The sequence below is a fragment of the Colobus angolensis genome, unplaced genomic scaffold (genome assembly GCF_000951035.1).
Source record: "Colobus angolensis palliatus isolate OR3802 unplaced genomic scaffold, Cang.pa_1.0 Scaffold130, whole genome shotgun sequence".
NCBI classification, from domain to species: domain Eukaryota; kingdom Metazoa; phylum Chordata; class Mammalia; order Primates; family Cercopithecidae; genus Colobus; species Colobus angolensis.
This window is the reverse complement of record NW_012114253.1, coordinates 5,304,238-5,325,851: the sequence shown is the minus strand read 5'-3', so window position 1 is coordinate 5,325,851 and position 21,614 is coordinate 5,304,238. Positions and strand designations below refer to the sequence as shown.

General features: G+C 53.6%; 1 protein-coding gene across 1 annotated transcript in view; it reads left to right on the top strand.

Annotated features, from left to right (window-relative positions):
* The first annotated feature begins 689 nt into the window (after positions 1-689).
* PADI1 (peptidyl arginine deiminase, type I) overlaps positions 690-21,614 on the top strand; it is a 40,019-nt gene continuing 19,094 nt past the window's right edge. Inside the window, exons 1-6 of the mRNA XM_011934054.1 lie at positions 690-1,194; positions 17,022-17,202; positions 18,389-18,461; positions 19,140-19,201; positions 20,571-20,688; positions 20,793-20,918. Coding sequence (XP_011789444.1) covers positions 1,103-1,194; positions 17,022-17,202; positions 18,389-18,461; positions 19,140-19,201; positions 20,571-20,688; positions 20,793-20,918 — 652 coding nt within the window. The 5' untranslated portion in view covers positions 690-1,102. The remainder of the gene's footprint in view (positions 1,195-17,021; positions 17,203-18,388; positions 18,462-19,139; positions 19,202-20,570; positions 20,689-20,792; positions 20,919-21,614) is intronic.

Genomic DNA, 21,614 nt, shown 5'->3' with positions numbered 1-21,614 from the left:
GTGTGCACCATCTAATGTCATACACACTTTACTCATTTAACTTCACCTATGGTCTGTCTCCCCCAGAATATAAATGTCATCAGAGCAGGAATCATGGTCTCTTTTGTTCGTAGTTGTATCCTCACCACCTAAATGAGTGCCTAACACATAAAAGACGACTAACAAACACTTGTCAAATTAACAAATGAAGTTCTGCAAAGAGCCTCAGAACAGGCTGAAGCTTGCTGTGCTGAGCTGAAAGAAGAGGGATTTTCAGAAATGAGTCCATGCTCCCAGGTCATTGCTCTGAGCTCTTTTTCAAGTTCCCTCCTCTCCGGCTCCCCAAACTTGCCTGGGGTGGCCTCTGCTGTCTGTGCAGTCTGGGCACAAGGGCCTTCCCTCACCTGGTGAGGGTGGTATTGTGTGGTGAGACGGGTGAACCTGCGTGGAAGTTCTAACTCTACCACTTACTAGCAGTGAGGCCTGCGGCCATGATTCTCTTACCTGCAAAATGAGGATACAAGTCATAGTTGTTAGCATTTTAGTGAACACCAAGAGCCAGGAGCTGTGCTAATCTTCTTACGTACAACTCATGTCTTTCCCACATCAACACAGTGGGACAGGTACTACTGTTATAGCTGCCAACTTACACATGAGGCAGCTGAGTCACCGAGAGGTTAAAAGATTTGATAAGGATCACAGGTGGTTAGAGGCAGAGCCCGCACATAGTCAGTCCTCAGAAACACTGACATCATTGCAATAGGAGTTCAGGCACAAGGAGTCTTTGGAGGGGAGGACGGGGGTGCTGGGGAGCTCTGGAGGGTCTCCTGTTGGCAGCTGAGCCCTGCTCCACCCGGGGTCGCCAGCTGAAGCTCCCCTTCCCCATCTCCCAGAGAGGCCATGGGCACCCTGACCTCCTGGATTGACAGCCCTGAATGAGGAGGGTGTGGAGCCAGGAGGTGGGGACCAGGCTCAGGCAAGCTAATCAGGTCACAGGGTGAAATTAAAAGGGAGGAGGAGGCACCAACCAGTCAGAACTCACACTTCTTCCTGGCAAAGAAGCGCCCAGGACGGGAGCTGGGGAGCCGGAGCTGTTTTAGGAGGCTGGGAGCCAGGTGACAGGATGGCCCCAAAGAGAGCTGCGCAGCTGTCCCTGAAGATGCCTACCCACGCGGTGTGTGTGGTGGGAGTCGCGGCACACGTGGACGTTCGCAGGTAAGAGCTGGGAGGCACTCACCTGGCTGCCGAGAGCTGATTTAGAATGGAGGTCAATGCGGTGGGTGCCTGATAGACAAGTCAGGCACATTGGAGAGGATGCTGGCAGGAGATAGCAGAGAAGGTGCAGTTGGCTATGGAGCCTGGGAGGAAGGAACTAGGGTCTGGTCAGGTCCTCCTTGGGGCCCCAGCTTCTGGGCACTGGGCTCAGGACATTGGCCTCAAGCCCCTGGATAAGAGTCCGGCCTTAGAATTCTAACTCTGAGCCCTGGGGTCAGGCTTTGGGATCTGGGCCCTGAATTCTGACACCTAGGTAGAACTTGTGTGGAACATCAGATGGCTCAAGACGGGGAAGAGAACCGGTCTCCCCATCCCTCAACTCCTTGCCAAGCCCCTATCTCTCTGAGGCGAAGGGACATGTGTGGTAGCTTGATCCTTGGAGGTCAGCCAGGGGTAACTAGATGGTTGGGAGTGGTTAGGAAATATTCGGTGAATTAATATGAGGAGAGAACCCGGAGCAAGAAGGCTGGGGATCGTGTTTGCTGTGACATGATGGTGATCACGGTGATTATGGTAATGAACAGTGACGATGGCGATGATGGCAGTGATGGTGGCAATGATGACATCTGAGGAGGCAGCAGTAACATTTGCTTCTCCTGTTGACCCAAATCTTTCCTGTGCTGGCTGTGCCCAGATGGGGACTTGGAGACTAGTTTCCCTACCTGACCACTAAGGGAATTGGATTTGGTGATCTCTGGCGGCACTTCCAACTCTGACAGGCTGTCTATGGATTCCATCCCTGCTGGACCAGGTGGTGTTGAACCCCTTGCAGATAGGGGGCTCATGGTGGGAGTCTCCCTCAAAGAGGGGCTGGGGGCTGGGGTCTGTTACCGGGTGGGATCTGAGCTCCTATCTCCCTCTTGGGACTCAGCCCCTGTACCTGCTGGTCTGGCTAAGGTATGCAAGACCCAGCTGCCCACCTGGCCTCCAGTGATCCTCTGCCCGAGAAGCCCTCCCTGCTTCTCTGTTGGCCAGTGGTCTGTGACCCCAGTGGCAGGGCTAGGGAGGAGAACCAGGAGCCATGGAAACCAAACCTTGACTTTAAGCTGCTGCTGGGAGCCCTGGAGTGGGGGGCTGGGTCTCTCGGGTCTAGGTGGGCAGCAGAGACCCCATTGTCTCCTGCCCTGTGTTAACACAGGCTTGCCAGATTTAGCACATAAAAATATAGGATGCCTAGTTGAGTCTGAATTTCAGATAAATAACAAAAAGCTTTTTTAGTATATTGCATGGGAGATATTTCTACTAAAAAAATCTGCTGTTTGGCTGAAGCTGAAATCTTTTTTTTTTTTTTGAGATGGAGTCTCACTCTGTCACCTAGGCTGGAGTGCAGTGGCACAACCTCGGCTCACTGCAACCTCCGCCTCCTGGGTTCAAGCAATTCCCTGCCTCAGCCTCCCAAATAGCTGGGATTACAGATACCCACCATCACCCTGCTAATGTTTGTATTTTTAGTAGAGATGGGATTTCACCATGTTGGCCAGGCTGGTCTCAAACTCCTGACCTCAAGTGATCAACCCACCTCGGCCTTCCAAAGTGCTGGGATTACTGGCGTGAGCCACCATGCCTGGCCGCTGGAGCTGAAATCTAACTAGGCATCCCACATTGTATCTGGGAATCTACTTTCACACCAAGAGTAAAAAGGGTCCCTTGCAGGCCCCCTTCTTCTTATTTCAGGCTTCTGCTCTCATCTGAGGGCATGACTGTTTCTAGAAGGTGATTTCAGAACCTCTGGCTCTACACAGTGCTGCTAAGGCCAGAAGCATTTCATGGGGAGCCAGGAGACCTGGTCTTAGCTCTGCCACTGACTTCCTGCCTGATGCGGGCCAAGTTATTAGTCCTCTCTGGGTTTCATTTCCTCATCTGAGCCCCCGTGAGATAGCCAAGTCCGCTCTGCAATTCACTGTGGAGGTGAAGTACCCAGACCCCGGAGTCGAACACACTCCATTCTCAGGCTGGCTCCAGGCGTGGCTGTGTGACCCTGGGCAAGCTGCTGTACTTCTGAGCCTCAGTTTCCACATCCAAAAATGAAGAAACAATAACGCCAGTTATAATGGGTTCAGGGGAAGATAAATGAGGCCGTGCATGTATAAGGCCCCTTGCACCGTGGGTGCCCTGGCAGTGCTCACAGCTCTGGTAGCTCTGTGAGTTCCCTTTTCTCCAGCATCTGTTCTTTCCCTCACACCTGAGAGGGTAGGAGGAGACAAGGACATCTCAGACTGCATGTGCTGGGAGCATAGGGTGTCTATAAAGCTCCTTAGCATCCTCAAATGCAGGCCCTGGCCCAGCGAAGGGGCAACAGGAAGTTGCCTGGGCTATTCATAGCTGTTGTGCTCTGGTTGACTCTGGGAGGCAGAGGTTGCTCTGGGATCCTGAGTGAGCACACGGGGCACCTCCACCCAAGAGCCCTTCAGGAACCTTCACCTGGGTGTTGGTGGTGACTATGGAGTTTCTAGTTGGTCTTACTGGTGGGAGGGGGGAAGCCCCCAGAAGAGGAGGTGTTGCCAGTCACCTGAGCCGCTGGGAGTCTGAGCCCTCCAGGAGATGGGTGTGTGGGGATGACATCACAGGAAGTGATTCATTCCCCCAGGGGCTGTGTGAACTGGTTATTTGGAGAAACATTTGTGTTTAGGGTAATTGTGTGCCCCAGGGTGTCCCAGCCTAGGAAACCCTTAGGAATCCTCCACTCAGCATGTGCTACAGGTCCAACCCCACACCCCATTGGGCTAGCCCACCACCCTGTCCACCCCTGACCCCAGTGGGTTAGCTCACCACCCTGTCCACCCCTACCCCCGGTCAGCTAGCTCACCACCCTGTCCACCGCCGACCCCAGTGGGTTAGCTCACCACCCTGTCCACCCCCTACCCCAGAGGGCTAGCTCACCATCCTGATGCCCCACACTCCAGTGGGCTAGCTCACCACCCTGACCCCCACACCCCAGTGGGCTAGCTCACCACTCTGACTCCCTGGATCTGGCCAGACTGCCCTGGCTGTCCTTGTCCTTGTCTAAGGAGTTCAGGTGGCTCATGCCAATAAAGACAGGGGTGGGTAGTGTGAGGAATCCATCTGCAGTCCTGCATGGCCCTCCTTGACTGCCCAGAGGCCAGAACCAGAGCCCCAGGCTGGAGGCCATAAAGAACTTTTATTCTTTGGGATGCTGAAGGCTGGCCTTGTAGGCGACAGGGACATTCTCCTGCACTTCCCCTCAAGCCTTCCCTACCCCTGCAAAAGCAGCAATGCAAGACTGACTCGGGATCAGACAGTGGTAGAATTGGAGGGGCACAGGGAGAAGGGACTCTGCAGGCCTCTCAGATGCATTTTCTGGAAATCCCTATATTTCAGAAAATGAAAATGCCAAAACAGAATTTGAAAACTTGTGGTACATGTAATGTGTACATCGAGTAAATTAATGCTTTTAACTTGTACAGAAGAACAATGAGGCATAATTGTACTCCTCAGGGGAAAATTATAGGATTGACTCCAACACTAATTTCCAGCGAGTGACAGGCTGCCGGCAGCTGGCTGGACACATTCTCTGCTCCATCCTGTCACTGTGTCACTATGGTAGGAAGGACACTCTTCATCAGAAGAGACATTAAAAGTTCAAGTTTCAGGGTCCTTGGAGAATATGAAGCTGGGGTCCTCCGCAAGTTCCAAGGGACCCTGATGGGTCTGGGGGTTGTAGAAACTGGACTCAGAATGATGGAGGGTGGCATTCTTGAAACATAAAATATTGACATCAGGAAGGGCCTCAGAGGTCAGCCACCCCTTAATTCTGTGGAACTCCCTGCTCCCCTGGGTCCTAGCTGCCACTTGCCATTTTGGGACTGGCTGGGAATCTCTCCCCCTCCCTCTGGCCCCCGAGGCCCTCCGCTTTCCGCCTCCTTACCCCTTCCTGGCATTTCCTGGATCCTAGTCTTGGAATATCTCCTCACTCCGAGCCTTCTCCTCTTCCCTTCTTAACTCCCATCCCTTTTACCCCCAGCTGGTCTTTGCAGGCTGTGTGATCTTGGGCCAGTCACTTAGCATCTCTGAGCCTGTTTTCTTCCACGTCACTCCCAATAGGAGTGACATCCCTTATTGTTTGTACCTGCGAAGCTGCCACCCTTATTTTATCCATTTCATTTTATTTTTATTTTTGAGATGGAGTCTTGCTCTGTTGCCCAGGCCGGAGTGCAGTGACATGATCTCGGCTCACTGCAACTTCCGCCTCCCAGGTTCAAGTGATTCTCCTGCACTCCTCAGCTCCCCAAGTAGCTGAGACTACAGTTATGCACCACCCCATGTTTTTAATGGAGACAAGGTTTTGCCATGTTGTTCAGGCTGGTCTCGAACTCCTGACCTCAGGTGATCTGCCCTCCTCGGCCTCCCAAAGTGTTGGGATTACAGGTGTGAGCCGTCTCACCCGGCATCAGTTTTTATCTTTTTTTTTTTAGACATAGTCTCGCTCTGTCACCCAGGCTGGAGTGCAGTGGTGTGACCATGGCTCACTGCAACCTCAAACTTCTGGGCTCAAGTGATCCTCTGCCTTAGCCTCCCAAGTAGCTGGGATTACAGGCCTGAGCCACTGCGCCCCACCTATTTTTTCCATTTTGCATTGAGGAATTCCACAATCCAAAGAACACGGACATGCTTTGGGGAGAGGAGAGGTGACTCATGACTTGGACTCTAAATTCAGGGCCCTATCTCTCAGGGACAGTCTGGTCCCCAGCCCCTGTTTACCTCTTCTGGGAAGACTAGTGAGTGCAAGTTGTCCCTCTTCTCCAGACTCCATTCCTGGCTGGGTAGAGCTCCACTTTGGAAGAAGGCTGGTTCAGCCTGCGCCCTCAGCCTGGGCTCTCTGGGCGTGCCCCTCCCCAAGCAATAACAGAGCATAAGGCACCCACTAGTGTGATTTCTGTGAATGAGGGAGAAGACAGGGCACAGCCACATCATGTGTAATTCCTGACTCCTGAGAAAATGCCTGAGCATGCTGAAGGGTCTGGGATATCAGCCATTGCCCTCCCTCAACCTCCATCAGCCCCAGCCAGCCCCCGGGAGAGGACCCAGGGGAAAGCTAAAGCCAGGGTTGCAAGCCAGGGGACTGGGGGTTGGAGCTGCCCCTCCCACTGTCTGGCGCCCACACCTCACATCTCAAAGAACCTCCTGTGGTCTTTTCCCCAGGGCAGTCTGCTCCTGGGCACCTGCGCTGTGTTGGGCTCTGGCACTCGGTGATGATACGGCCCATGGCCACATGTGAGAAGCATCCATCTTAGTCGGGGAGTTAAACAAATTTCAGGATGTGAGTTTCAACGATTGCACACCTGACCCATTTTCTTGGTCAGGTAGGAGAGTGAAGGGAGGTGCCAGGGTCCTCTTGACCACAGGGCCCTGTGTCCTCTTTTGCCCAGGTCTGCCCACTCCTCCATGCCTTTCAGGTGCCCTCTGTGGCAGTAATGATCATGAGGGCAGCCCTGGTTTTTGTTTGTTTGTTTGTTTTTGTTTTTGTTTTGAGATGGAGTCTTGCTCTGTCATCCAGGCTGGAGTGCAGTGGCACGATCTCAGCTCACTGCAACTTCCGCCTCCTGGGTTGAAGCGATTCCTCTGCCTCCACCATGCCCAAATAATTTTTTGTATTTTTAGTAGAGACAGGGTTTCACCATGTTAGCCAGGATGGTCTTGAACTCCTGACCTCATGATCTGCCCGCCTCAGCCTCCCAAAGTGCTGGGATTACAGGTGTAAGCCACCGCACCCGGCCGGCAGCCCCGTTTTAAGTGCTCACTGCACTATCTCAATTAAACCTCACAACAAGCCTGTGAGATGGGGACTACTATAATCCCCATTTGCAGACACATGGAGACACAGAGAGGTTGAGAGACTTTTCTGAAGCCACACAGCCCACAAATGTCAGAGCTGGGATTTGGACCCAGGTCCACCTGGTTCTAAATTCTGTGAGCCCAACCCTGCGACTGCCCAGGCTCTGGCACTCTTCTACGTTGCTGGGTAAGTGAGGGGTGAAGTGAGGGCAGGGCAGCAGATGAGCTTTGTTGTCAGATCCAGGCGGGGCCAAGCACAGCTGTGCCCCATCACCCTCTGTGTGACCTCTCTGCATTTCAGCTCATTTTCTGTAAAATGGGGAGAAGAATAATCGCTCCCCTATTAGCAGGCGGGGGCCATGGGGATGGAATCAGAGAATGGAGTAAAAACCCTCCGTAGACTCTGATGGACCTGCCCCTTGTGGATCCCACAAGGCAAAGCCGAGGATGATTTGTCTCTGCTTTCCTGGTGCCCAGAGTGGAACCTGATGTATAGTAGGTATCCAGGAAGGTACGTTGAGGCAGAGTCACTGGCAGCACTAATGGGAGCCCTGTGTGCCCCAGGGGAGCTGCTGGCCTTTAGCGCTGGAGCTCACGGGGTGGCGACCAGTACCCTGGGACTGTCAGTCTCCAGGCAGATTCCTGGCTCCAAGCAGAATCGCCCACGGAGCTGGTCACCCCAGGAGATTTGCTGGACCCTGCTGGCTGACCCTATGGCATTTCTTGTGGCTTCATTCCAGGACACCTAGCGGCTGGTACCTGTAGGGCTTCTGGCAGGCAGGATCCTGGCCAGGTATGCAGGGGAGCCACAGGCTCAGCCAGCAGTGGCTGCTCTTCAGCCTTGTCATCTGATTCTGCCTGATTCTCCCTCTCCTGCCCCCACCACTCACCCAACGCTGTGCCCCAGATGACCCCCAAGAGCACACTGGCCCCCACCCCCACCCACTCGGTTTCTGTCCCCAGGATCTGGCCATGTCCAAACTGCAGGGTAGGACAGTTGGCAGAGAAGCACTTCTCTGTGACTGCTGTATTTCTCTTCTCCCTAGAGACCAGGTGGTACATTTCTGAGCTGTTGACGTAAAGTTTGGCCTGTGGAGCCCCAGTGGGCCGAGGCTTCTGGGAAGCAAGTTGCAGCCACGCAAAAGGAAAAGCTTTCTAATTACCTGAGCTGTCAAAGCAGAGAGGGGTGGAGGTAGTGAGCTGTCTGTCTTGGGGAGCGGGCAGGGGGCTGGCCAGGATGACCTCTGAGGCCCGCCTCTGACCCAAGGCCTTCCCTATGCAAGATGCTCCTTGGTCTCTTCTGTCATTTTAGGGCAGACAAGGACAAGAAGATCACAGGCACCACCCGCCTGCCCTTGCCCTTGTATGTAGATGCATGGTGGGGCCAGGGGGCTGTGGCTTTCCTGCTTCGGTGCTGCCACCCTCCCTAGGCCTCCCTGGCCTGCTGCCAAAGAGCCATGCAGAGGAGCTCACATTGCACACTCTCAACACATTCCTGTTTCCTTCCGACATTCCCGATAGTCTCCCCCTTCCAGTCCCCAACAGGGGCATGCTCAGGGCACACATGCACTCATTTTAATACCAGGCAGGACAGCGCCTCACTTTGCCATCTGTGTGACCTGAGAAAGTTACTTAACCTCTCTGAGATTTCTTCATCTGTGAAGTGGGGACAGTAATGCGGAGTCTTCACTAGGGAAAAGGAGCCAGGCCGGTAGGAGCAGGGAAAAGTAAAAAAAAGAAAGCCGTTCAGGTCCGAGCCTGGACCTTTCTTCATGGTCCAGGACACACAGCCCTCCTGTGCAAATAACTCACCATCTTCCTGGGCCCAGCTCTCACCAGACCCCTGCAACTGAGCTTCTCGCGGCCTTGGCACAAAACCCTCTTCAACAGACAGCGTAAACATCATCCTATAAAATCCCCAGCAAGTCTCTGTTTCTTTGCTGTCGGCTTCTTTCTTGCACCCCAGAGAAAGGCTTCTTTCTTGAAGGCTGACCGTCGTGTCTCTGGCGATGTATTTTCCTATTTTCTGTAATCAATCTGCTTTCCTTTGCATACAACTGTCCTGGTAAATTCTTTTACTCCTGCATTACCAGCCATCATTACCCTGTGACAAGTAACACCTACCTTGGTCGGGAAGCAGGAGTTGGAGTGAAGTCGAGATGAGATCATGGATAGCAAAAGCTAAGCATGTGCCTGGCACGTGGCAGGTGCTTGAAAATGCAGGCTCTTTCCCTGCCCCACTAGAGCCCATGGAACATGCTGCCTTATGCCATAACCAGTGGGTGAACCCGCACCTTACCACAGGAGGCAGGCAGGGGTGGAGAGTAGCTGGTTTTGCACTCCTCATCCCACCCTCCACGTCTCCTTTGGTGAGATGCTCTAAGAATTCACCCCATCCTGCTCATAGCCTCTTTATTGAATCTGATGCAACTGGCCCTGCTCTGGGCATGAGGTTGGCAGGCATTGCAGAGTGAGTAGGAGGATGCTGCTCTGGGTGGCACAGACAAGATGTGAAGTGGCCACCAGGAAGGTCTGAACCAGGGCCATGGGGGCACAGAGGAAGCAACAGGTTTCTGGCTGGAGTGAGTTGGGCTGTGTGGGGACTCTGAGAAGAGTAATCGTAACCATGGTGACAGCATCTAAGGCTGAGAAGTCACCATCTCGGGGAATCCCTCCAACGGCCTAGGAAGTAGCTCTTGGGATTATGTCCATTTTACAGCAGAGGAAAATCAAGGCAGTTGAGTGACCCAGTTTGAGGTCATGCTCCACACAGACCCCACACTTCACTCCATGGAAGAGGTGGCATTTGAAGTGGGTCTTGAAGAATGCAAAAGATCCCCGCTCCCCACCCCTGCCGTGACCCTGCCCAGCGGAGATGGGGGAGCGAACCTGGTGAGGGGCTGGTTCATCAGCATAACAGTGGAAACCATGATAAATGTAACAGTGATTGCCAGGACACCTGAGGGGTGACTCCTGTAGTGGTAATGATTTTGGTTTTTTTAACTTGGAGGGGTGCTTTCAAATCCATGACCTCACCTTACTATGCACTTGGGGACATGCCAATACTGCATCTCTGGGAGTTGGCTAGGTCTGGGGGCTACATCATGAGACATCACCAAAGAGAAGCATCTTGGAGGGAATTATTAGATTCAGAGGAAGCCGGGAGCAGCTCAGGAAAGCTGGCACGGCACAGCCCACTGTGGGGTGGCCTGGGGCTCCCCAAAAGCTCCCACTCCTGCCTGTCACACTTCCCAAGGGCAGCCCTTCATCCATGGCCAGTCACCTGATCTGGGCACCTGAGAGATAAGGAAAGGCAGTGTGAGCCCCGTCTCCCAGCCCCGGGGCAGGGGAGGGGTGCAATGCCAAGGGAATGAGAATCAAAGGCAGCGCAGGGCATGCCCGGCATTACCTGCCTTGCTTGGGTGCCAGAGAGAATAAGCAGTCCCCTCCTCCTGCCTCTTCCTGGTGGTCTTCAAGGCTCCTGCTGGGGTACCTGCTGCTCTTCTGTAGCTGAAGCTGACCTGGATGGGGATGATGGGAGCCAAGTCTTGAAGGCAGTAGGGCTGGGACTAGAACAGGCCCCTCCTCATGCCTGCGGGAGTTGTCGCCTGCAGGAAGCCACCTTTCCCCCAAGGCCCAACCCCTCTAGGCACCGCCCACTCATCTGTCACTCACAGGAGAGGCACTGCCCACTCATCTGTCACTCACAGGGGAGTGAGACACTGAGACCAGGAGCCCAGCACCCCAGAGAGAGGTGAACAGAGGTGCGAGCTACTGAGCAAGTTTGGGGTGGGGAGGGAGCAGATCCAGACTACAGGAAGCTGGGCTGGGCTTGGAGGGTCTTGATAGCCCCAGAGGAATTGTACCTGTCATTTCTTCCCCCTTCTGTCATCATCACCATCATCATGATCATCATCATCATCAATTTTCTACCAAGACTCCAAATAGGGGGCTATGACTTGGAGATGTCAACTTTTGCCCAAAGCTGGGGATTGGCTCCACAGAGTCCTGCTTCCCTTGAAAGGGCTGTGTCTGGCACTGGTGGTCCCTGAGTAGGGTGGAGCAGGCGTCCCCCAAGAGCTAGAAACCCTTCTGCTGCCAGCTGGGTGCCCTGGGCTTGTGGCTACTTGCTCTTGGAATTCATGGGCCAGGCCGACTGGATTCAATCATGGCTCAGCCACCTCCCAGCTGGGCAGTCCTGAGAAAGCCACTCCACTGTCCTGAGTCACTGTGTCCTTGTCCAGAACTCATTGATTGTGCCTCTAGTTCACGCCAGGCACTAAGTTGGATACAGAGCTGACAGCAGCAATGCAGACAGCATAAAACAGAAAAAAAAAATCTGCATTTTAGAGGGAGAGCTGTCACGTGGCTGGGAGGTGGTGGCCAGTGCCATGGGCTGGAGTGAAGTTGGGGCTGGGGCACCAGGCTCATGGTGTCATTCATGTCACACCATTTGCAACAGGCAAGAAGGGTACATCAGAAGGGCCTCGTATGCTACCCTGAGGGAAGGAAGTGAGGGGCTGGGTGGACTGCAGGGATCAGTGACAGGAACATTCCCGGTAGAGAGAGCTGCAGCCCTGGCATGCTTAAGGAAGGGCAGGGAACGAAGCGAGAGGGCGTGGGGAGGGAAAGCAATAGATCAGGAAGGCCTGGGAGTCCACACAGGCTCTGGCGACAGGCTCTGAGCAGGAGGGATGCGACGGGACTTCTATTTTAAAAGGTCCCTCTGGCTGCTGTGTTAAAGCTGGACTGTGGGGAGAGAGAGGAAGCAGGGCACCGGCCTATGATAAAAATCCACGTGGAGGCAACTGGTGGCTTGGACAGGGTGTGAGCTGTGGCAGAGGTGAGAGCAGTCAGTGTTTGCAGTTGCTGTGAAGGTGGTGCTGATGGGATTTGCTGAGGGGCTGGCTGTGTGAGTGAGGGAACAAGAGGAGGTGAGGCTGAATCGGAAGGGGGAGATGCTGTGGACAGACTTACGGTGGGTTGGGCAGGAGCAGGTTTGAAGAAGTGGGGAAGGAGCGGGCATGGGGAAGCAGGCTTTTGGCTTTGGACGTGTGAAATTTAAAATGCCTGGAAGGGCCGGGCACAGTGGTTCACGCCTGTAATCCCAGCGCTTTGGGAGGCCAAGGCCAGAAGATCACTTAAGGTCGGGAGTTTGAGACCAGCCTGGCCAAAACAGAGAAATCCCGTCTCTACTAAAAATACAAAAATTAGCTGGGCATGGCGGTGAGCTCCTGTAATCCCAGCTACTTGGGAGGCTGAGGCAGGAGGATTGCTTGAACCCAGGAAGCAGAGGTTGCAGTGAGCTAAGATCGGGCCTTTGCACTCCAGCCTGAGTGACAGAGCAAGACTTGGTCTCAAAAAATAAATAAAATAAAATGCCTGGTAGACACCCAGGGAGAAACTCAGAAAAACAAGAAGTCTGGGAGTTCTAACCATATTGATGTGGCAGGTGGAGAAAACCAAGGGAGTGGGTGTAGACAGAAGAAAGGAGGAGAGGTGAGGGGAGGGAGGGGAGGAGAGGAGGAGAGGGGAGGCTGAGCCCTAAGCCAGGTGTGCTGGGGCCAGCCACACTCTGAAGAGTACCAGTGTGGGGATTCTGCCATAGCCGAAGGAGAAGGTCAAAGGAGAATGAGTTTGGGGATAGGTGAAATTGCCTATTTCAATTACACATTTTGGAACGTGTTGGGGTGAGGCGGAACCACAGATGGGCTCAGGGGCTCCCTGGACCCATTGTGAGATGAACCTGAGCTGAAACTCCATGGATCGCTTGGCTTCCATGAGCCCCTGCTCTGCCAGGTGGGCGGCAGTGATGTTTCTGGTCTCCTAGACCCGTTCAGGGCCAGTGTGCAGGAGAACTGGAAACGTACGATTACTTCCTTTTCCCCAGTGACAGTCACCCCGGTAAAAAGTTGTGCGTCCTCTTGGGGAAGGCTGGGAGAAAGAGGAGCAGTGTAAGTTTTTGGCAATGTACCAGGGTCCTTCCTCAAGGAGATCTGATTGTTTATTTTTTAGGAAGGTTATGAGCCCCTTGTTCAACACAGACACTATTTAAAATTAAATTGTGCACACAATTAAACAAATTATATGAAAAACAAAGGCAGCAATACTGAAACTCATCACCGCTTAATTATTTTACTGCATTCTACCATCGTCTATATATAGTGGAAATAGTGATGTCACGAGGTGCTATTATGCATCTCTTTGGAACTCTGAGTCCAATGATATTGGGCTGGTAACTTGAAACTGGCCAGAGTGGGAGTATTTACAGCACAGACATTGGTAGAGGCTACAAATCAGGGCTTCATTCATGGTTTTATTGAATGTCTAGAGTTCAGAAAGTGATGGAGACAGGTTAACAATGCCAACTAAATTTAAAAGTATATTGCATCTATAGCCATGACATTATGGTTAGTCCAAAAATTGATGAAATATTACTCCAGGATTATCTGATTCAGCAAAGAAGTTGCTCACATCCTAGATGAATGAATGAAGGGTGGCATGCATCTTCATTGTTTCCCTTTCATCTTATTCATGAATGTAAACAAAAATATCAACCAACGTTTACGTCGCATATCAGATTTAGTGACAATACACTTATGGAGGAAAGAATAAACAGACTGAGATGCAATTGCATTGGCCAAATCATGGTCAAATTGCAACCACAGGTTGACTACAGTTGCAAGAGAGGGCATCTGGAGGAATCAATGGACTACATAGAATTTATGATACATTTTACAATAAAGAATAATATGTATTATGTTATTATTTTTACATTATGTGCTACACACTATTTATATCAGTAAAATTTATAATAAATTTAGATATACATATATGTGCATAAGAACCCCCCACTCCAGAGAGCTGGTTGTTAAACATTTGCCAGCACACCACTGCCTGGAGTTGGGGGTAAGGGGGGTAACACAGCAAAGGCGTCAGACGAAAGGCCAGGGAGTCAGAGGAGAGCAAGCAGAGCCCGTGTCCCAGCTGCCAAGTGGGAAAGTGTTTCAAAGACAGGTGATCATCTGGGCCAAGTGCCTCTGACAAGTCAACGAGGGGAAGAAGAGAAAAGACCCATTGGGTTTGGCAATGATGGGGTTTCCTTGCTGTGGTGGGGAGGAAAGTCTGATTAGAGGCAGGTTGCAGAGGCAAAGAGAAGAAATAATTGGAGGTATCAAGGGAGCAGAAGAAATGAGGGGGTCAAAGGAGAATGAGTTTGGGGATAAGTGATATTCACCATGTCTGTGTGCTGGCTGCAAGGGAGGGGAGAAGAGGTGAGGCCGGTGATGCCCTTGAGTAGGGGATGTGCCCCTAGGAGGGCTGGTCTTGGGCAAGAGCCCAGGCAGCTCACTCCTCGTCTCAGGAGGGAGATGAGGTGGTGGAAGGAGGGAGGTTGAAGGCTCTGAGTGACGAGGGGGAGGAGCGGGGAGGCTTCCGGAAACAGGAGAAGATAGGACATAGTCCTCTAGGACACTGAAAGAGAAAAGAGCCTGGAGCAATGCTGTAGGAGCACCAGGCATGTCATGCATCCCTTGAGGTCAGCAGTCATGAATCCAAGTGAACCGTGGTCAGCTGCGTGGTGCAGGTGCAGAGAGCGTGGAAAGCTGGATCTGATTGTATAGCTGGAGCTCTGCCAGGCAACTCAAGAGAGGGAAGGATGAGCAAAAGATAAGGGAGTGGTGCAAGGGGGTGGCTGCAGTGGGGGCCTATGGGATCTATGGGACTATGCTGGGGAAGGGAAGAGGGAACATGAGGGGTGAGGGATAGCAGTGGGAAGTGGGTAGAGAGGATTCAGCCTTCAAAGGTCAAGCGTCCCATTGGGCTGAAGGCTTGGTGGCATTGGTGTGTTAGGAGCGAGCTGGAATATTGGGAAGCGGTGCCCGAGTGGGTTCCTAACAGGGGAGCTTGTAGTGGGTGTAGTTTTTCGGTAATGACATTCTATAGTGCCTGCCCCGGGAAGGCGGGGATGAGGCCAGGTGGAGGTCATGAGCATTGGAAGAGAGGTCAAGGGGCTGAGGGACCAGGGTGCAACACACCATCTACATCGCCATTGAAGTATAAACTGGTGACGGCAGCAGGCTGAGGAACATGGCAGGAGCTGGCACCCTCGAGATGAGGACAGAGCGACGGTGTGCAGGGGCGTCCCTGTAGATGGGCGGTGGAGTCTGGAAATGTCAATGCAAAGCTGGGGGTTTGCGGAGTAAAGATGATGATCTGGAAGGGACATTGAGGAGCATGAAGGACCCTTGCCCACCTCCAGGCCCAGGGGCTGGAGGGAGTAAGGAGGAAGCAGTCACCATGGAGATGGCTGCAGGGGAGGCAATGCCTGCTATTGGGGGCAGGCTTCCTTTAGAGTACAAGGTCAAGAAAACTGTCGGGGGCAGGACTGAGGATACTGTGCAGATGATGGTGGCTGGGATTGAAAGGGAATGGAGTCAAACGAGAGGATGAGAGTCCAGGAGACTTGGGGTTTCCATGGTAACTGATGTAACTGAAGAGGAAGAGCAGGTAAGATGGGAGGGCCCCCCAAAGTGCTGTGGAACATGGTGATCATAAGGCCAGGAGTGGGGGATGGGGGTGGTGGGTCTTGCCAGCAGTCTGCGGGGGCTCTGGGGCCCCTGCACACTCCTGCCTTATCTGTAAAATGGGAATTATAATCTTTGCTTTGGGGGGTTGAGATGAGCATTAGGGAGCACCGAGTAGGACTTGTGATTAGGACTATTGTCACCGCAGTCAATGGAGATAGTTTTTTGATGGGGCCAAGTGATCATGGCAGAGGTTGTGGAGGGGGTTTGGTTTCTCTAGAGGGCTGAATATTTGGGTGGTTTTTTAGGGGTCCAGGAAAGGATGAAGGCGGGAGAATATGCAGAAGGACCCCTTTTGCAGAGTGGCAGAAAGTGAGAATCCATCCATTCATTCACACGTGTTCATTGAGCACCTACCATATGCCAGACACTGTTATAGGTGCTGGGGATGCAGCTGTGAACAAAACAGATAAAATTCCTGCCCTTGTGGAGCTGACCTGCCAAAAAGAAAGATGGACAGTTGACTGGCATTGAGGTGGGAGAATCACTTGAACCCGGGAGGCGGAGGTTGCGGTGAGCAGAGATCGTGCCACTGCACTCCAACCTGGATGACAGAGTGAGACTCTGTCTCAAAAAAAAAAAAAAAGAATCAGAGCAGGGGAAGGGAGATGGGGGGTCAGTGAGGGGGAAAGATGGGCAAGGTGCAGCATTAAATGGAGTGATGGCAGGGGGCGGGGGCTTGCTGAGAAGATGACATTTAGGCAGAGCCCTGAAGTGGGTGAGGGAGGGAGCCTTGTGGACATCTCGGGGAGGAGCAGTCGATGCAGCAGGAGCAGCCAGTACCAGGACAGCCTGGCATCTTCATGGCTCAACAGGAAGGCCAGCGTGGCTGGAGCTAAGTGAGTGAGGCGAAGTATAGTAGGGAGGAGGCAGTCAGCAAGGTGGTAGGGGCACATCAGAAGGGCCTCTTATGCTACTCAAGAGGAGTCTGCCTTTTACTGAGTTTGATGGAAACCACTGCTTTTGAGCAAAGGAACAACATGCTCTGCTGTGCGCAGAACAGACTGGAGGGGCCCAGGTGGGACCACGGACCCAGGAGAGCTGCTCGGTGATCCAGGCGATGGGTGACGGTGGCTTGGGCCGCAGCAATGTCAGTGGAGGTGGTGAGAGGTGGTGGGTTAGTGGATTTCCTGTTGAGCTGGAGAGTTTGGAAGTGTCAGATCTGGAAGGGACTTGGGTGTGGGCTGGGGGTGTCCAAGGGTCTGCCATCTATGCCCTGGGGTCCTGATGCCCAGCCCAGGTTGGTCTCCTGGCCAGTGGCACTGCCCTGTGCCTCCCCAGCCTGGCTGTTAAGGGGTGCCATTTGAATGGCCTGGCAGCCCCAGGCCCCACCCCACTGTGACCACTCCTCTGAGCACTGGATCTCTTCCCATCTCCCTTCTCTGCCAGTGATGTGCCCAAGGGTGCCAACAGCTTCAGGGTCTCTGGAAGCTCCGGGGTGGAGATCTTCATGGTCTACAACCGCACACACGTGACAAAGCCCATAGGCAAGGCCCGTTGGCCACTGGACACTGATGCAGACATGGTTGTATCTGTGGGCACAGCCAGTAAGGAATTAAGGGACTTCAAGGTAAGAGGCCACTTTCTCACAGGAAAGGGTTGGATCTCCCCACCCCCATCCAAGGTAAGAGCCCCACCATGGCAATTCCCATTCCAAACTCCCCACTTAACCAAACCTCACAAAGCTGATCACAGTACACACACAGAACGTATCCTGACACAACGCCACAGACGCCCCAAACACGCAAACCTCCACCACCACTCCAGTCTCACACATGAACACATGAGTACTCCCACAAAACACACGCTCTCCTAGTCACCCCCTCAGATTCATGGGCAACTTCACATTAATCCCTGTATTCAGCCCACACACAGACCCAGCAAGAGGCCCCAGTACTCTCGTGTGGGCAGGACCACACAGCAACCACCCGTGCAGGTGCACACACACATGTCCACACCTTTGTGTGCACAGATCTCCCACGCCTAAGCCAACCTTCTCTCTCATCGCCTGCCCGAAGCTCAGACGATTCCCTCCTCACTCGCCCCAGCCCTGGGCACCCATGGCACACAGTGACCCACCAAATCCTAGACATAACCTTTTCTCCCCGACAGGGAAAGGGCAGGGATGAGGCAGCTGTTGAGAGAGGGGCTCAGGAGCCCACCGTGGGCTCAGACCCCACCTCCTCTGCTTGCTAGCTGAGGGACTGCTGGGACTGCTGGGACTGCTGGGGCTGCAGGCAGGGCCCAGACAGTCTTCTGTTGACTGGGGCCATCCCAGGGGCTCACTGGGATGACCTGGCTGGAGGGCTTGGCATGGATTCTGGACCATGCTAAAAGCTCCAGGACCACTGATTGTGATGATGGAGTGCAGGTTCTCATTCCCATTTTATAGAGGAAGTACCTGAGGCTTAGAGGAGCTAAGAGACTTGCCTAGGTCGATGGAGCCGGCTGTTCCTCCCTCATCTGCCAGCTGCTCCTGCTGGGCGCTGCCCTGCCTTTCCCATCCCTCCACCCTGCCCCCACCCTCCTTGCTCCTCACACCTGCCCTGGGAGCCAGGGTGGGCTCCACAACTGCTTGCTGGAGAGGTAGCTCTGAATCCCAGCCGGGAGCGCTTGAGTCTTGGGACTTCAGAGACTGGGAGGGTCTCCATGCCTCCTGTGCCTCTAAGTAGGGCTGTCAGGGTGTGTCCCCCATCTCCTCTGCCCCGCCATCTCTGAAGGTGGTGGCCGTGCAGGCTTAGGGCCGTGTTCCGCAGGTGAGGGTCTCCTACTATGGGGAGCAGGAAGACCAAGCCCTGGGCCACAGCGTGCTGTACCTCACTGGCGTCGGTAAGTAGCAGCTCCCTGGCTGCCCATCTATCCCCTCTTCGCCACTCCAGGTTGCCTGTTTGAGGGTCTTAGTGAATTCTTTGGAGTGGAAGACCTATGGCCAGCTTCCTCTATCACTGAGGGGCTTGGATTCCTCAGGGACCTTCTGTACACTCTGGAACCACAGGGATTGAGACCCAGCAGTCCTTAGGACTACAAGGATCTAGAAACTTCACTGCCCAGTGAACAACAGCTAGACCCACAATAAGCCTCCTTCATCCAGAGTCCCATGTATACCCTCATTAGACCTCCAAGACCCAGCACGGAACGTGCCCCCTTCAGCCAGGGCCCAGGGCGATGGAATGGCAGAACCCAGCCCCTGCAACCTCAGGCCATGTCCCCAGTTGCCAGAGTTTTGGGGTCACCAGCATATGATCTAGAACCCCAAAGCCAGCAAGAGCTAGCAGGTAGACATGCACAGGCAAGCAAGTCATTCAAGAGCCAAAGGCTTGGGTCCCTTCAACTCCCAGAACCACAGGGCAAGGCACCAGGGCCTCCCAAGTGTGGGGTCTGACCCCCAGGCAGGGCATCCTGGTCCTCACGGGTTTGGGGCGGGGTCAGAGTTTGCCCAGCCTGGACTTTAAGGGTGTGAAGATGGGGCTGGATGAGCCCTGGCAGCCCCTCTCCATCTCTTTGCAGATATTTCCCTTGAGGTGGACACAGGCCGCACAGGCAAGGTGAAGAGAAGCCAAGGGGACAAGGTGAGACCCTCCCGGGAACTCCAAGACTGCAGGGTTGAAAGGCAAACTTGGGGTGGTCCCGGGTGGATTGTGCTCTCCCTACAGAAGAATGATGGATTCCCAGGGTCTGTAGTATCCAACCATGTAGGAAACCCATCTGGGACAGCCAAGTTGGCATGAATGGATATTAACCTACACCCTGTAGCCAACCTGCTGTGACTGCTGGAAAATAGCTTACCCTCTCTGGGTCTCTCTTGTGCCACTTTGAAATTGGGATTGGTTCTTTTGCTTGCTGCCTTTTTTATTTTGAGGGCGATATTTGGACCCCTACACATGTGGGAGTGCTTCCTAAAAGGTTGTTGAGTGACCGAAGGCAAGGAGAAGACAAGCCTTCCGGTAGAGGAGGCTATGGTGGCCAGCCCCAGGTAAAGCCTGAAGAGTAAGGAGGAGGACAGAGTGGGCTCAGGGCCTCCCCCTACAGGAAGTATCTAGAAGCTTTCCTGGGAGGGCTAGAAGGTACAATTTGAAGAGAAAGACTCCAGAGAGGCAGCCTGGATCACAAGGCTTTGAGGACAAGGTGGGCAGGGCTGCCATGAATGGCAGTGCAGGTAGTTCACTGCACAAGAGTGCTTGGGCATGGTGGCAATTATGATACAAATCATGTCCGGGACCCTACTGCAGGGTGGCGTCTACCCAGAGGTGTGGGCAAGAGTGCCGTAAAGGCTAACAGTAGCCCTGGGCAATCCCAAGGACCTGGGTTTGAAGGCCAGCTATGCAGCTTGGGACTCACCTCCCAGAACCTCCCTGCCCCCTTCTGTGAAATGGGGAAAGTGAGCCCTGCCTTGTGGGTCTGGTGGGGAGGCGTGTTGGGGACAGTGGCAACCACAGAGGTGGGAGCGCTCCAGCCATCTTTCCCGCCTTGGCTCAGACCTCAGTTTGCAGATCCTGCAGGACTGCAGGCAGATGCCAGAGATATCTATGGGACGGGTCCCAGGAGAGTGCTGGGATGAGGAGGGTCTCCCAAAGATTCTCCAGATCCCGACCCTCATCAAGGTCATGGTGGGCAGCCTCTGCCCCCCTAGGCAGAGCTAAAGCTTAGCCAGCTTTTGAGGGCCATTTCTGGGTATGGTAACACTTTTGCTTCTCCAGTGTGATGGCTGGGTGGAGCCATTGTGTATGGTTGTGCAGATTGTTCACTGCACAAGGATGAGGTGGGTCTAGAGCCTTATCTGTAACTCCATTCCCCAAATAATCCTTTTTAAAATCCTTAAGCAAACCAAGAATATGAAAGTATACAATCTAACAAAGCAGCCCACCCTGGCCATGTCTAGAACCCCTTCCTGGAGCCTCCTGGGTCCCACTGATCCCAAGGCATCTTATTTTGCCACAGAAAACCTGGCGCTGGGGCCCTGAGGGCTATGGGGCTATCTTGCTGGTGAACTGTGACCGGGACAATCACAGGTCCACAGAGCCTGATCTCAGCCATAGCTGGCTGATGTCACTGGCTGGTGAGTGACACAAGGTGTTGTCTGGGGAGTGGGGTGCGGGGATGGGAGGGGATCCTGTTAGTGGGGTGGAGAAAGGGTGATCTCAAGGGGGCCACTCTCTCCAGACTTGCAGGACATGTCCCCGATGGTGCTGAGCTGCAATGGCCCCGACGAGCTCTTCGACAGCCACAAGCTTGTCTTGAACGTGCCCGTCTCTGATTCCAAAAGAGTGAGGGTTTTCTGTGCTCGGGGTGAGTGGCCTGACGGGGCCTTGTCCTCCCAGCTCCATCCATGTCTATCCTCTCCTCCCCATTTCTCTCTCTTTTTTTTCATCACCTTTTTGTAACTCTCATGACAGCTTACAAACAACCACTCCATCAGTACCAAATATAGTCCTCAAGGAGGAGGTTCAGCAACGAGTTCCATTTTATGGAGAGGAAAACTGAGGCTCAGATGCAGGAATTCACTGTGGCACAACCATCTGGGGTGGAGCAGGCATTCCAACCCAGGTGTCTTGGGTGCACCACAATTCCTCCTTTTACCATTGCCCCACTCCCGTTCCCTCCTCTGGTCAATCAGTGTGGACTGAACTGCATGCCGAGCACTGTCCAGGCAGGGAGGGCGTGAGAACCAGCGAGGCTGAGGCCCAGGCCCTGCCCCTGGCCCCAGAACCCAACTTTCTCACCAGAGATTTTATTAATCAGCCTGTGGCTTTAAAAAATATGGCCAAGGCTGGGCGCAATGCCTCACGTCTGTAATCCCAGTACTTTGGGAGGCGGATTACCTGAGGTCAGGAGTTCTAGAGTAGCCTAGCCAACACAGAGAAACCCTGTCTCTATTAAAAATACAAAAATTAGGCTAGGTGCGGTGGCTCACACCTGTACTCCCAGCACTTTGGGAGGCCGAGGCGGACGGATCACAAGGTCAGGAGATCGAGACCATCCTGG